Source organism: Leptopilina boulardi, unplaced genomic scaffold (genome assembly GCF_019393585.1).
Source record: "Leptopilina boulardi isolate dan_hultmark-lab unplaced genomic scaffold, ZJU_Lbou_2.1 LbouV2_32, whole genome shotgun sequence".
Classification (NCBI taxonomy): domain Eukaryota; kingdom Metazoa; phylum Arthropoda; class Insecta; order Hymenoptera; family Figitidae; genus Leptopilina; species Leptopilina boulardi.
This window is the reverse complement of record NW_026137885.1, coordinates 462,707-475,972: the sequence shown is the minus strand read 5'-3', so window position 1 is coordinate 475,972 and position 13,266 is coordinate 462,707. Positions and strand designations below refer to the sequence as shown.

At 24.1% G+C, this 13,266-nt stretch overlaps 2 protein-coding genes across 8 annotated transcripts in view; one reads left to right on the top strand and one right to left on the bottom strand.

Annotated features, from left to right (window-relative positions):
- Positions 1–120: 120 nt before the first annotated feature.
- Positions 121–2,790, bottom strand: LOC127284204 (uncharacterized). The gene is made up of 8 exons (XM_051309529.1): positions 2,351–2,790; positions 2,062–2,182; positions 1,891–2,003; positions 1,678–1,810; positions 1,479–1,610; positions 1,310–1,419; positions 988–1,194; positions 121–906 (listed from the first exon to the last, which is right to left on the bottom strand). The coding sequence occupies exons 1-8, from the start codon at positions 2,490–2,492 to the stop codon at positions 197–199; spliced, it is 1,668 nt and encodes a 555-aa protein (XP_051165486.1). The 5' UTR covers positions 2,493–2,790; the 3' UTR covers positions 121–196.
- A 1,816-nt stretch (positions 2,791–4,606) lies between these two features.
- LOC127284265 (kinesin-like protein unc-104) overlaps positions 4,607–13,266 on the top strand; it is a 32,395-nt gene continuing 23,735 nt past the window's right edge. For 4 of the 7 annotated variants that reach the window (XM_051309639.1, XM_051309641.1, XM_051309638.1 and 1 more), the window contains exon 1: positions 4,607–4,724. The gene's annotated coding sequence lies outside the window, so the exon portion shown is untranslated. Of the gene's footprint in view, positions 4,725–12,022; positions 12,305–13,266 lie in introns of those variants that run through there. The other 3 variants (XM_051309642.1, XM_051309640.1, XM_051309637.1) reach the window with 2 other exon arrangements.

Here is a 13,266-nt window from a genome sequence, read left to right as displayed (position 1 = left end):
TGAAATAAAAATTTATAAAAAATATTTGAAAATTTTTATTTTACTTGATTAAAATAAGAATATATATATACATATATATTTGGAGAAATAAAGTATACAAAAAATATAATAGTAAAAAATTTGCAATAAATTAATTTTGAGAATTAAAAAATCTGTATTTTATTTACATATATAAAAGAAAATAAAAAGAGTCCTCCTAAGTTTGTGAAATATTTAAAGTAGTAAACGCTGATGTAACATTAAATATACAAGGTGGTGTAAAAGTAACATATCTAATGGTATTCTTAACATTAATATAAGTTGAAGAAACGGTAATTAAAATTCCAAAAATAATAACAATATATCCAAAAGAATTGAAAAAATTCCAATAATTTCTTAAACCACCAGGCTCTTCAACGGATATTACACGTCTACGTCTATTAATTCGACTAGCTTCAATTAATATTGGTCGATCATTTGTTTTTTTACATGTTAATTGTAAATCATCTTTAGAAAATCCCGGTTGTAAAACATCATTATCATCATCATCATCAACATCAGTTAATTCAGTTGAATTTTGTTGTTCTTTATCATAATAAATATAGGCATAACGATAAGGATTTTTATTACCATCAGGAAAACCATAATAAATTGATTGTGAATGTGCTTTTGGTTCATATAAAATTTCCTGTTGTGATTCACGTCGATAACTTGAATATATATTTGGCGTTGATAATCTTCCCGCGGCATGTTTTTTTAATGACAATAAACGAATATAAATTATTGGCGGTAATATAAATACCAATGGTCCCGTTAATGTTCCACCAATTAATGACATAACAATATCAAAACGTGGCACAGATTCACCAACAGCAACACCCAAAAAAACAATTGCTGATCGTAATGCACAACGTTTCCATCCAAATGCTGAAATTTCATAATTCAAAATCAATTCTAATTTCTTTAAAAATATGAATTCAAAAATTTCAAAATTAAAATCAAAATTACATCTTTGAATTTGCCATCGATCTTCTAAATGTTGAAAAAGTGCAGAATGTCCAAGTGCACTTGAAAGGCATAATTGAAGTGCAGTTATTAAAATAGCTGCTCTTATTGCATAACTCGGTGGAATTAATTGAAGAACATTTGCTGTTATTCCACCACCGTATTTCCAACCAGCCAAAATGGTAGTAACACCAAACAAACCACTGCTTACTGAAAAAAAATCATCAAAAATTAACAAATCTTTTAAAATCTAAAATTTTGAAATCAGATTTTAAAGGGTTTTCTACTCTCATTGGAATTAATTTTAATTAAAATTTCATTCAACCTATGAAAGAATATATAACAGCTTTGTTTATATATTGCGGTTGTCTCATATCAACCTGAATGGTCATTAAAGTTGGATGCACATCGAATTGAAAAGCCAACATTCCATATCTGTAAAAATAAGGTCATAGAAATCCTTCAATTTTCTTATTTTTCTATTTTCTTATTACCCTGAAATAAATTTATCCCAAGTTGGTGATGTTGGAATTGGACGAATATTTAGTGAATTATCATCAATAATACACCACCATACAATACCAGCTGTTAAACTTACAGACAATGCCGAAAGACATGCCACCCATCTGTATTATAAAAAAAATTTATTACCAAAAAAAATAATTGAAATGATTTATTTTTTAAAAAACTTACTTCATATCACGAGGACTTCCAAGCCACATAATTGGACATAAAAATAAGCCAACAACAATTAACCAATAGCAAAAGGACAAATCAAATTCATTATTTGATACTTTTAATCCAAATAATTGCAGATTTTGTGAAGCTGTAAAATTATGATAATTTAAATAATTTAGATTTAAATAATTAGATTTAAATGAAATTTGAAGAAAAATTTGTTCGTACCAACTAATAGATTTGGTATTCCACAGCCAAAAATTGTAAGATCCAAAAGCAATGTAACTAGACTTCGAGCTCTTGGTCCTAATGTTAATTCCGTTACAGCAGCCAATGGATAACTGAAATTATTATTATTTTAAATATCCAATAATTAGAATAATAGTAATAAAATTTTACCGATTTTTTCGCGAAATATGAGGATCTAATGCTGTTGCAATGGTCCATGATTTTCCAAGTAAAAATGCTGTATAAATTTGAAGTCCAAATACCACTAATACCAAAGGAATTCCATAAAAACCTGTATAATATTATATAAATAAATTTAACAATTGACAAATTATGACGAAGTAATAAAAATATAAAAATTTCATATTATATATTCAAAATGGTTTTAACAATAAGCCGATTTGGATTTACATAAATTTTTTTATTTTTAAATCTATATTGAAGAAAAAAATAACTTAACCACACTGTACAATTGCTCTTGGTAGGGCAATAATAGGAAACACTCCAAAAATATCAATAATACAAAGAGTTGCAAAAAACACTGACAATCCTGTATTATTATTATTGTCACGAAATAATAATGGAATTCTCTCACGATTCATGATTCTTTCTTCGTAGTTTCACAACAAATGCATAATATAAAAGCAAATATATATATAATACCGGTTCTCCCTGATTCGTGTTTGTAACATGAGACTATTAAATACACTATACTCGGATAATATAACCTGTGGGAGAGAACTGAAGACCTATAAAGTCACTTTATCCTCATGACAAAGAAGACAAGAAAATAACTAATTATTAATATTTTGCATAAAGTAAAAAAAATTTTGGAGCAAATCTATTCTACAAAATTAATTTATGGATAGCAATTTTGGTTAAAAATTTGTATTTGGAGAAGAAAAATATTTATTTTATTATGATACATTACTATCGTGCGATATCGAGAAGTTATTTTTAAATGCGCATCATTTTAGAGTTAACAACCTTTGGCTTTGGAACAATATTATAAATTTTTCCTTTTATATCTAAGTTTTGGCTTAAAAATTTTACCCTCATTAACGAACCCTTTTGAGGATTATCCCTAATTTTATTAGATGGGGCGGGGTCTTACTAATCATTGTTTCCATTATTTTTGAAATCATTTGAAATCACACTCTAAATCTGAATCAGATTTTTTTTCACTGATTCAGATTTAGAGTGTAATAATTATTCCGTTCTATAGAAAAAAAGGTAACATCTACAATGAATATAAGGGCTTTTATTTTGACTACATTTTTAATGAGGATTTTGGAGAAATGGTCGAAAATCAAAATTTCCATTCTATTATAGGATCCAAATAATACAAATAAAGAAGTTAAAATTTATAAAAATTTCAGTGTATTTTGCTCCATTGGGATTTTTTTTACCTCAAAAAAAAAAACGTAACGGATTTTTGATGGTATACGAAATTTTTTAATGGATTTACTAAAGATTGGTAACGAATCTAATTTTTCAAAATTTCGAATACAATTAGGCATTTTTGGCATATGCTCCAGGAGAATTTTATGGTCCAATCATACCTATCCAATTCCATTGGATCTAGTCTCAAAGCACTCCGAAGCATCTGCCGAAAACGCCCAATTTTTCAAATTGTTAACAATAATTTTTGAAGTATTATTAAAGTGAAGAAGCAAATCAAAATCCATAACAAGAATTAGGATCAATATCTTCTATTATTGTACACTGAGAAAAATATGCTATTGAAATAGCATTTGCCAAGGTAGCATTTTTGCCAAAGGTAATAAAAATTATTTATTCAAAAGCATATATGCTATGGAATCTGTAAAATATTTTAAAAATTTTACAGCATATTTAAATTAATAATTTTTATATATTTGGCAGAAATAGCATATTTTTCTCAGTGTATAATAAATTGATATCTTTTAAAATTGCAGAGATTAGAAACTGAAAAATTGAAGATATAATTGATGATAAAAATGAAAGAACTTACTATATTTTATAAAAAATGAAAGTATGCTTCATTGTTTTGTGTATTTTATATTTAAAAGTATTTCTTTTTTTTTAAATTTATAACAAAACTGTGGATTATGGATCACTGTCATGGTCATAACTGATAAAACCATGTGGTTAGCATCCATAATCCACATGATCTAAGGAAATCCAAGGTTAGCTTCATTGTATATAGTAAAAATGATACACAAGGTTCTACCAATTTGGGAGTCTTCTTCTCTGCGCCGTTTCTAGAACAGCCATTTTTTTTTTTTGTGTTTGGGTGGGAGAAATTCAATATGGATGTAAACTGAAGGAAACCATTTTATCACGTATAGAAAAAGTTCACCTTCAGTTTACATCCATATTTGAATGTATCAATTATTAAATTACGAATATGATAATTAAAAATTTGCTCAAAAACACCTCAGAATCCGAAAAAATAAAAGAAACATTAAAATTAGAAGTAAAATAAGAAGTAAAATTAGAAGAAGAAATACCTACGCTATTTTAGAGATGGAATTTATTTTACCGACATGTGTAAATTAAAGAACGGAAAATTAGTACCTAGGCATAATTCCTCCGCTAATACCAATAGATGGCAATAAAAATTTTTCGAAAAACTAAAAATATATTAATAAATAGTTTTTGCTAAAAAAAATTGTTAGCTTCATTTGATATTTTTAATTTAACCTTATTTTTTTTCCACTTTCCATGGAAGCAACCCTTTCTGATCATAATAATAATAATCAATGGAAGTTGTCTTAAAACCAAGGAACAAAGGAAATGAAACTAGTATGGCTGCACTTTGCCCTGCTCAGCTGTTAAAAACTGCGTATTTGGTGAGTCAAGAGGTTATTTTAATGTTTTAATTAATAATAATAATTGAAAGATTATTTAAAATGCAATTCAATTATAAATTATATAATGAATTATTAATTAATTTTTTTATTATTGGGTTTTATTTTAAATTTTTCTCAATGCATATTTTTTTGACAGCTCAATGTTGTGGTAACTTTGACGTTTGACGGAATACAATTGCTTAAGATATTGACCAATCAGAATTATTTAATTTTAAATTTAAGCCTATCAAATAATTTGTATCAAATAATCTCTCATTTTTAGAATATATAAATAATATTTAAACATTTTTAAAATAAATTTTGGATAAAAAATTTTAATTTAAATTAGTGACAATGCTATAGTTATTTTAGAGAAAATTAAATAAGCTGCAATGCTTATTATTTTAATCCAATTTTGCTTATTTTAATCCATTTTGGTATTAAAAAATAAGCAAAATTGGATTAAAATAATAGCTTATTTTAATGCCTTTTAATTTTCTTTGTTACTAATGGATTATTATTTTTTTTTTTTTCATTTAATAATCATCTAAATTATAATTTTTAAATAATCTTTTTAGATATCTTCTCTAATATTTTGACTTCTCTTTATAAGAAAGTTGATGATTTTCTTGTTTTATTTCAATGTTTTCGGACATTTGATATTTTCATCTAAGAATTAGAAAAATTAAAAGAAATTTTTACTAAAGAAGCAAGAAAAATTGGAAAAATATGATTTAACGGGGAAATTACGCGAATATGTGCGCTGGATAACATCGATTCCGCGGCACAGTAGTATATATATAAAAGGAGGGTAGTGGGGATTTAAAAAGGGGTGTGGAAAATGGAAGAAATGACTATGTATAGAAAAGTAGTTTATACTTTAACAAAGTATATTCAACCACGCCGATTCACATATATATATATCTCACTTCGATTCTCTTTTATTAAATATAAATTTTTTTCTCCTTATTTTCTTCATTTTTTTTTTATTTATTTTTTTTTTTATTTATTTTTTATTTTATTTATTTTTTATTTTATTTATTTATACAACGGTACAAGTTTTCTACTACAAAAAATTATTGAATAACAAATTCACTTCTTTGAAATAATATTTTAGTACTAATAATATAATTAAAATAATAATAAAAAAAAAAAATTTCTACAATTTTATTTTGACATTGTTCTTTAGCGCATGATAATATTTTTTATATTTATATTCTCATTTTAATGAGTTTGCTTTTTTACTTGTCATTTAAAAATTTCTTTTATTCCATTTATATAGAAATTGGGAAAAATAAATTTTTTCAGAATTAATAAAACTATTTTAATTTTATGTAAATTGTAATTTTAAATAAATTGTATAAATTTCTGTAATAATAGACAAAATAATTTTGTTTTTATAAAATTAAATTTTAATATTTTAAATAAATTTTTTAAAAATATTAATTAAAAATCAAAAAAATTTGTAAAAATTCTATTTTATAAAACAATATAATGACCAACAAAAATTGTATTAAAATTCTCAATTTTTTAGCAGAAAAAATTTAGAAAAAAAACAAATTGTATTAAAATTCTCAATTTTTTAGCAGAAAAAATTTAGAAAAAAAAACAAATTGTATTAAAATTCTCAATTTTTTAGCAGAAAAAATTTAGAAAAAAAAACAAATTGTATTAAAATTCTCAATTTTTTAGCAGAAAAAATTTAGAAAAAAAAACAAATTGTATTAAAATTCTCAATTTTTTAGCAGAAAAAATTTAGAAAAATGATTTTTGAATGAAATTCCGATTGGGTAAAAAAAAAAAAATTTGATTATCACACTTTGAGGTTTAATAATTTTTCTAATAAATACTCTTACACTGATATATAATGAGGTTAAATTTATAATATAATTCGAGAGTTCTCACTTTTATCAAAAGTCACTTCATTCTCTTCAAGATACTCTTCTTATATATATACTCAAATACTTTGGCCCTATTAGATGTCTCACATCTGTTTATTTTCCTTCCCATGACCTAAATTCACTTTGCATATTTTATAATATATATATATTTTTTTTATTATTTTTTTAAAATAATAATATTTTTGAAAAAAAAATATTAAATAATTAATAATTTTTTTTTTAAGTTTAATAAAAGGTTTTCTAAAACCTTAAGAAATAACAATAGCCATACAAAATTGCATGCGCACTATTTTATTTTTTTTTTTTTGTTGAAATTCCTTCCTTCATTTTTTCCACCTTTTTATTAATATATATGAATTCTTTTGACCTTGGACTTTTCCAATAAAGACCCCATTGTCCTCCTATTTATCTCTTGAAAAGTCTAATAACTTTAATCCATTATACGTTTTCCCTTTAATTCAATTTTTTGAATTCATAGAATTCCTTTTTCGCCAGTAATTATTTTAGGGGGGTTTTTTTTTTTGCAGTATGATCACATTTTGTGAACTTTTTATTTTTTGTTATTAAAAGAAGATATAATAAAATAATTGCTAACAGAAATTGATAAAAAAAATATCCTTAGAAAAAAATTTATCAATTAAGTAGATTTTATATACTATATGTGTACCTTTTGGGAAAACTTTAGCATCATTACAATTTTTATAATTAACGTGTATCCCTCCTATGGTTGCTTTTATGTTTTTACGTGACATGCTAGCAGGGTACTTTCTATCTACAGAAACAGTTTTTATAGTTCTGTTGGGAGGATTGGTTAGCGTTAAAAAAATGTTTCCATAAAATTTATAAGTGCAACATGCTCCATGGGAATTTAAGACTCTCTTAAAAATCTTTTAACCTGCTAAAATGATACACATTTTTTTTTTTCTTAAATTTTCATCAAATATAGATTTTTTTCATGTTTCATTTTTTTTTTTAAGAATTGAATAAATTTTTCTAACAAAGAAATATAAGAATTTGATTGAAACCAAATAAATCTTTTATAGTTGATTCAACGAAAGATTTGGTTAATAGCAATACATTTATTTTGTTGATTGAACCAAAATTTGGTTTGTTTTAAATAAAATTTTTTCTGAGTTTATAATTTAGTGAACCTTAAACAGAAGGTTATATATATATATTTTTTGTCAAATGTTAATATAATTTTTTTTACACAGAACTAAGAAAATAAATAATTTATTTCATCAATTTCAAATGTCCTTTTCATTCACGTGAAGAAAAATTCTTTTTTTTTTTTAATAATTCATAAAAGTATTATTGATTTCTTTAAATTTGGTTTGGAAACCAAGGAAACTAATTTAATTTGAGATAAAAGAAGTTTAGTTCTTTTTTATAAAACTTTCCTTTCTTTTATATATATATATATAAAATTTAGCCAAAAAATTCAAATAATTATGATTTGAAAAGTAAATTAACCATACAAAAAATTTTTTTTAAAACATTTTTATTCAAAAATCTTTTTTGAAAAATAAAATATTTTTTTATTTTTCATAAAGATTTTGAAATAAAAAAACGTGTTACAGTGAAAAAAATTTTGAAATACAATTTTTATGTGAAATATATATATATATATTGATTTTGTTCTTATTTTAAATTATTCTCTTTTTGGAATGAAGCTTTGTTAATTATTGTTTGTCTTTTGTATATATATATCAGATTTGATTTAAAAGGTAAAAATTTTTTTTTATCTTCTCTTAAAAATATTGGGTCAACATTATAATAAAAATAGAATTCTCGTCATTTAATTTCATTTCGATTTTATGTATATTGCATTTTAATTATAGCAAATCCATATTTTCTAAATAATTTTTTCCATATACAACAAAGAAAAAAGATTACATTGACAAAATTTTTCTTTAATATAAAGAAAATTTATTTGTTTCAAACAAAATAATCTTTTATTGAAAAGAAAATTTATTTTCATTTCAAAAAGAAATTTTTTATTTAATTCAAATATACACAAATTTAAAAGTATATCAAATTGATACCAATAATACCAAATTGATACAAATTTTTATATCAATTTGATATTTTTGGTATCAACCTATATATGTATAGGTTAGAATTTCTTTTATTCAAAGAAAATTTCTTTAAATCAAAGAAATTAAAGTAGAAATTGTTAAATTATGTAGAAATAATTGTGCGTTGGTGTATACAACGTTTGGTTATATTATATATATGGAAGAAAACGTAGGTGGTTTTGCCCTCTCATGTCAATTACGTCATTCTCTCGAAGAGAAGAAGGGAAAAAAAAGGTCTTTTTTACAATTGGTACTTGAATGTTGTCACTATATCGAGAGAAAGTTTATATACATTCTTCCTTGGTCGGTAGCTTCTTTATTGATTGGTAGAGAGAAGGAATTGGCCGGCGCCGCCCGCGTCGCACTGGTCGATCGTTTCTCTGATGTGACGTCACGACGCCAAGCGTCCTATTGATTCTACAAGAGCTGAGTGCCAGCCGATTGGCCAAATATTCCGTCGAGGTTACGCGAACGTCAGGTCACGTGACTTTTAGTTGAGAATTCCCTGCTACGCAAACTCGAATTGTCCGCGCAGCCATCTTGCACTTTATCTTCAATGCGCTCTTGTGTTATACCAATATAACATATATATATTATATCTATATATTATTTTTAAGGAAACCTAATCATCTAGATAAGAAACTTCTTCTAAGAATCACAGGATCAACTTTTTTTTTCCTCTTTTCAAAAGCCTGATTTCATTTAACAATTTATCAATTTTGACATATATATTCCACTAATTTTAATTGCATCCGATTTTATATTTTTCTCAATAAATATATATATATATTTATTTGTTGTTTCAAATTTTATTTGGTTCATATAAAATAAATATATATTTTTTTTGATAATAAAATATTTATTTGCGTTTTAAAATGAATTTTATTTTAGTACAAATATATTTATTTTTTTTTGCGCTAAATAAAAAAAAACTTTTACTACTGATTAACAAATTAAAATCTTTGTGTCTGACTAAATATTGCTTTTACTACTAGTACTGAATTTTGAATAATTAAAAAAAACCGCCTTGTCTGACTAAAATCACTTTTACTACTGATAATTAATTAAAATCATTGTGTCCGACTAAATATTGATTTTACTACTGCTAATGAATTTATAATAATTTAAAAACTCTTTGTCTGACTAAAATATCATTTACTACTGATATACTAAATTTTTACTAAATTTTGTCTGACCAATATTATTTTTACTACTAATAATGAATTAAAATTGTTGTGTCTGACTAAATATTGTTTTTTTTACTGAGTACTAAATTTCTATTAAATAAAAACCCTATTGTCTGACTATAACCTCTTTTACTACTGATACTGAATTTTTACTAAATAAGATAACTTTGTCTGACAAAAATTTCTTTTACCACTGGATATGAAATGAAAATCTTTGCGTCTGACTGAATATTATTTTTACTACTGATAATGAATTTATAATAATTTAAAAACTCTTTGTCTGACTAAAATCTCTTTTACTACTGATAGTAAATTTTGTCTGACAAATATTATTTTTACTACTAAAACTGAATTAAAATCTTTGTGTCTGACTAAATATTGCTTTTACTACTAGTACTGAATTTTGAATAATTTAAATAAAAACCCTTGTCTGACTAAAATCACTTTTACTACTGATAATAAACTAAAATCATTGTGTCCGACTAAATATAGATTTTACTACTGCTAATGAATTTATAATAATTTAAAAACCCTTTTGTCTGACTAAAATATCATTTACCACTGATATACTAAATTTTTACTAAATTTTGTCTGACCAATATTATTTTTACTACTAAAAATGAATTAAAAATTGTTGTGTCTGACTAAATATTGTTTTTTTTTTACTGAGTACTAAATTTCTATTAAATAAAAATCCTATTGTCTGACTATAACCTCTTTTACTACTGATACTGAATTTTTACTAAATAAGAAAACTTTGACAAAAAAATTACTTTTATTACTGATAATCAATTATAATCATTGTGTCTGACTAAATATTGATTTTACTACTGCTAATAAATTTATAATAATTAAAAAACTCTTTGTCTGACTAAAATCTCTTTTACTACTGATATACTAAATTTTGTCTGACAAATATTATTTTTACTAATTTTGTATTTCTAAACATTTAATATCCCTTTGTCTGACTAAAATCACTTTTACTACTGATACTGAATTTCAACCAATTAAAAACTTTTTTTTTTATTATGTACTCTTGTTTTCCTTTTGTTTTTTTGTATTTGTTTTTTTTCTATTTGTATCATTTTTCTTTTTTTTTATTTTTTCCCTTCTTTTTGGATATTCAATGCTACACTCCTGTTTCATCTCTACTTTTGGATTGGTTCCAAAAAAATCTCATATTATCTATTACCAGTTGCTATTTTCCAATGTCAGCATTTATTTTCTTTATTTCGATATTTTCTTTGTGACATTTTTTATCATACAATATCAAAGTTTAGTGTTCTCACCATATAGATTGGAATTTACGGAAAAACTCTTTTTGTTTTATTTTTTCACACATCCAGAGAAATGATATACATATATATATATATATATATATATATATATATATATATATATATTTGTATCAGAGAAAAAAAAATATTTGCTTTGCAAATAAATATTTACTTGTTGCAAATAAATATTTATTCGTTTCAAATAAATATTTACTTGTTGTAAATAAATATTTATTCGTTTCAAATAAATATTTATTTGTTGTAAATAAATATTTACTTGTTGCAAATAAATATTTATTCGTTTCAAATAAATATTTACTTCTTGTAAATAAATATTTATTCGTTGCAAATAAATATTTACTTGTTGCAAATAAATATTTACTTGTTGCAAATAAATATTTACTTGTTGTAAATAAATATTTATTCGTTTCAAATAAATATTTATTCGTTTCAAATAAATATTTACTTGTTGTAAATAAATATTTGTTTGTTTACAAATAAATTTTTAATTTAAATTAATAAATATAAAATTTTCCATAATGACAAATAAAATTTTTATTTACAAATGGAAATATTAAACTCCGAGACAAAAAATACATTTATCTAAGTCAAATATATATATATATTAAATTTGATTGAAATAAAAAATTTCTCAATATGCATTTATATATCATTTAAAAAGAAAATGGTGTTATTTAAAAATAAAAATTTATTATTTCATTGAATATAAAGGGATGACAGATAACTGCATAAAAAGTTATCTAGATCAATCGTGATGGAGATGCTTGCAAGCTCGAGTTTGGAGGGTAGTCGCGTGGGTTGTTAATGGCGCTCGTGTCGTACAATCGAGGCCAGAAGCTTACATTTCAGTGCTGCCGACGGTGTGCTCTCGGTTACAGAGGGCGGATGTATATGTAAAAAAGAAAAAAAATAATAATGGCAGCTAACATGATTTGGTACACAGTCAAGGGTTTTTATTCAGACAGTGTTTTGACATAACAGTGCGCGACAAAAAAAAAAAAAAAAAAAGTGTCACTACTCTTTGTTTGTTATTGTTAAGTGCAGTGTTGTTAAGGATTTTCCACTTTTTTAGAGAAAAAAAAAACCCTCCCCCAAGAACCCTTCTTAACAATCAAGGTGAGGAATAGTTTTTTTTTTTTTTTTCTTTTTTACTACACATACGATCGATCGCTGACTACTCTGTATAGGGTTCTCGCCTATTTTCTTCTATATAAATTTATGTATTTATTAAAATTAGGTTGTGGCACAAAAAAAAGAAGATATTGATTATCAAAATTTTTATGTTTCAGAAAAAAAATTTCCCTTTATTAACTATTTTGTATGATGAAAATTGTTCGCCAATTACTAGAGTGATCAATATAAAAGGGGGGTGGGGAAGGGGTTGAATTATATGTCAGTCTTTTTTTTTTGCCAAATAGAATTTGTTTTACATATAATTTTTATTTAGAAAATTTTTTTTTTTGCTGTTCTATTCAGAATTTTTGCTATATATATATAATGAAAATAAAATTAAAATCGTGTCTGACTAAAATTTGCTTTTACTACTGATATTAAAATTACGACATTTTTAAACAATTTGTTTGACGAAAAATTGTATTTACTGGTTATAAATAAATTCCACTAATTTTGTAACATTTTGTCTGACTAAAATCACTTTTACTACTGGCAAAAAAATTAAAATTATTTTTGTCTGACTATAATATTGTTTGTACCACTAATATTGAATTTTAAGTAATTTAAAACCTTCTGTCTGGCTAAAATCGCTTTTACTTCTGGTACCGAATTTTGACTAATAAAAAAAAACCCTTGTCTGACTAAAATCAGTTTTTACTACTGATAGTGAATTTTGCCCAATAAAAAAATTATTTGTCCCACTAAAATCACTTTTTACTACGAATAATTTTCGTTTTGTCTGACTAGAATCTCTTTTACTACTGATACTAAATTTTTTACTAAATAAAAACACTTTGTCTGACAAAAATTACTTTTACCACTGACAATGAAATGAAAATCTTTGCGTCTGACTGAATATTGTTTTTACTACTGAAAATAAATTTTTCCACATTAGAAAATTTTTG

Bases quoted from the DNA above. Each gene is read 5' to 3' on its own strand.
- LOC127284204 (XM_051309529.1), bottom strand. From the start codon at position 2,492: ATGAATCGTGAGAGAATTCCATTATTATTTCGTGACAATAATAATAAT. The intron at 1,811-1,890 runs GTACGAACAAAT...ATAATTTTACAG, and splicing joins AATACCAAATCTATTAGTTG to CTTCACAAAATCTGCAATTA. The intron at 1,195-1,309 runs GTTGAATGAAAT...ATTTTTTTTCAG, and splicing joins TGTTATATATTCTTTCATAG to TAAGCAGTGGTTTGTTTGGT.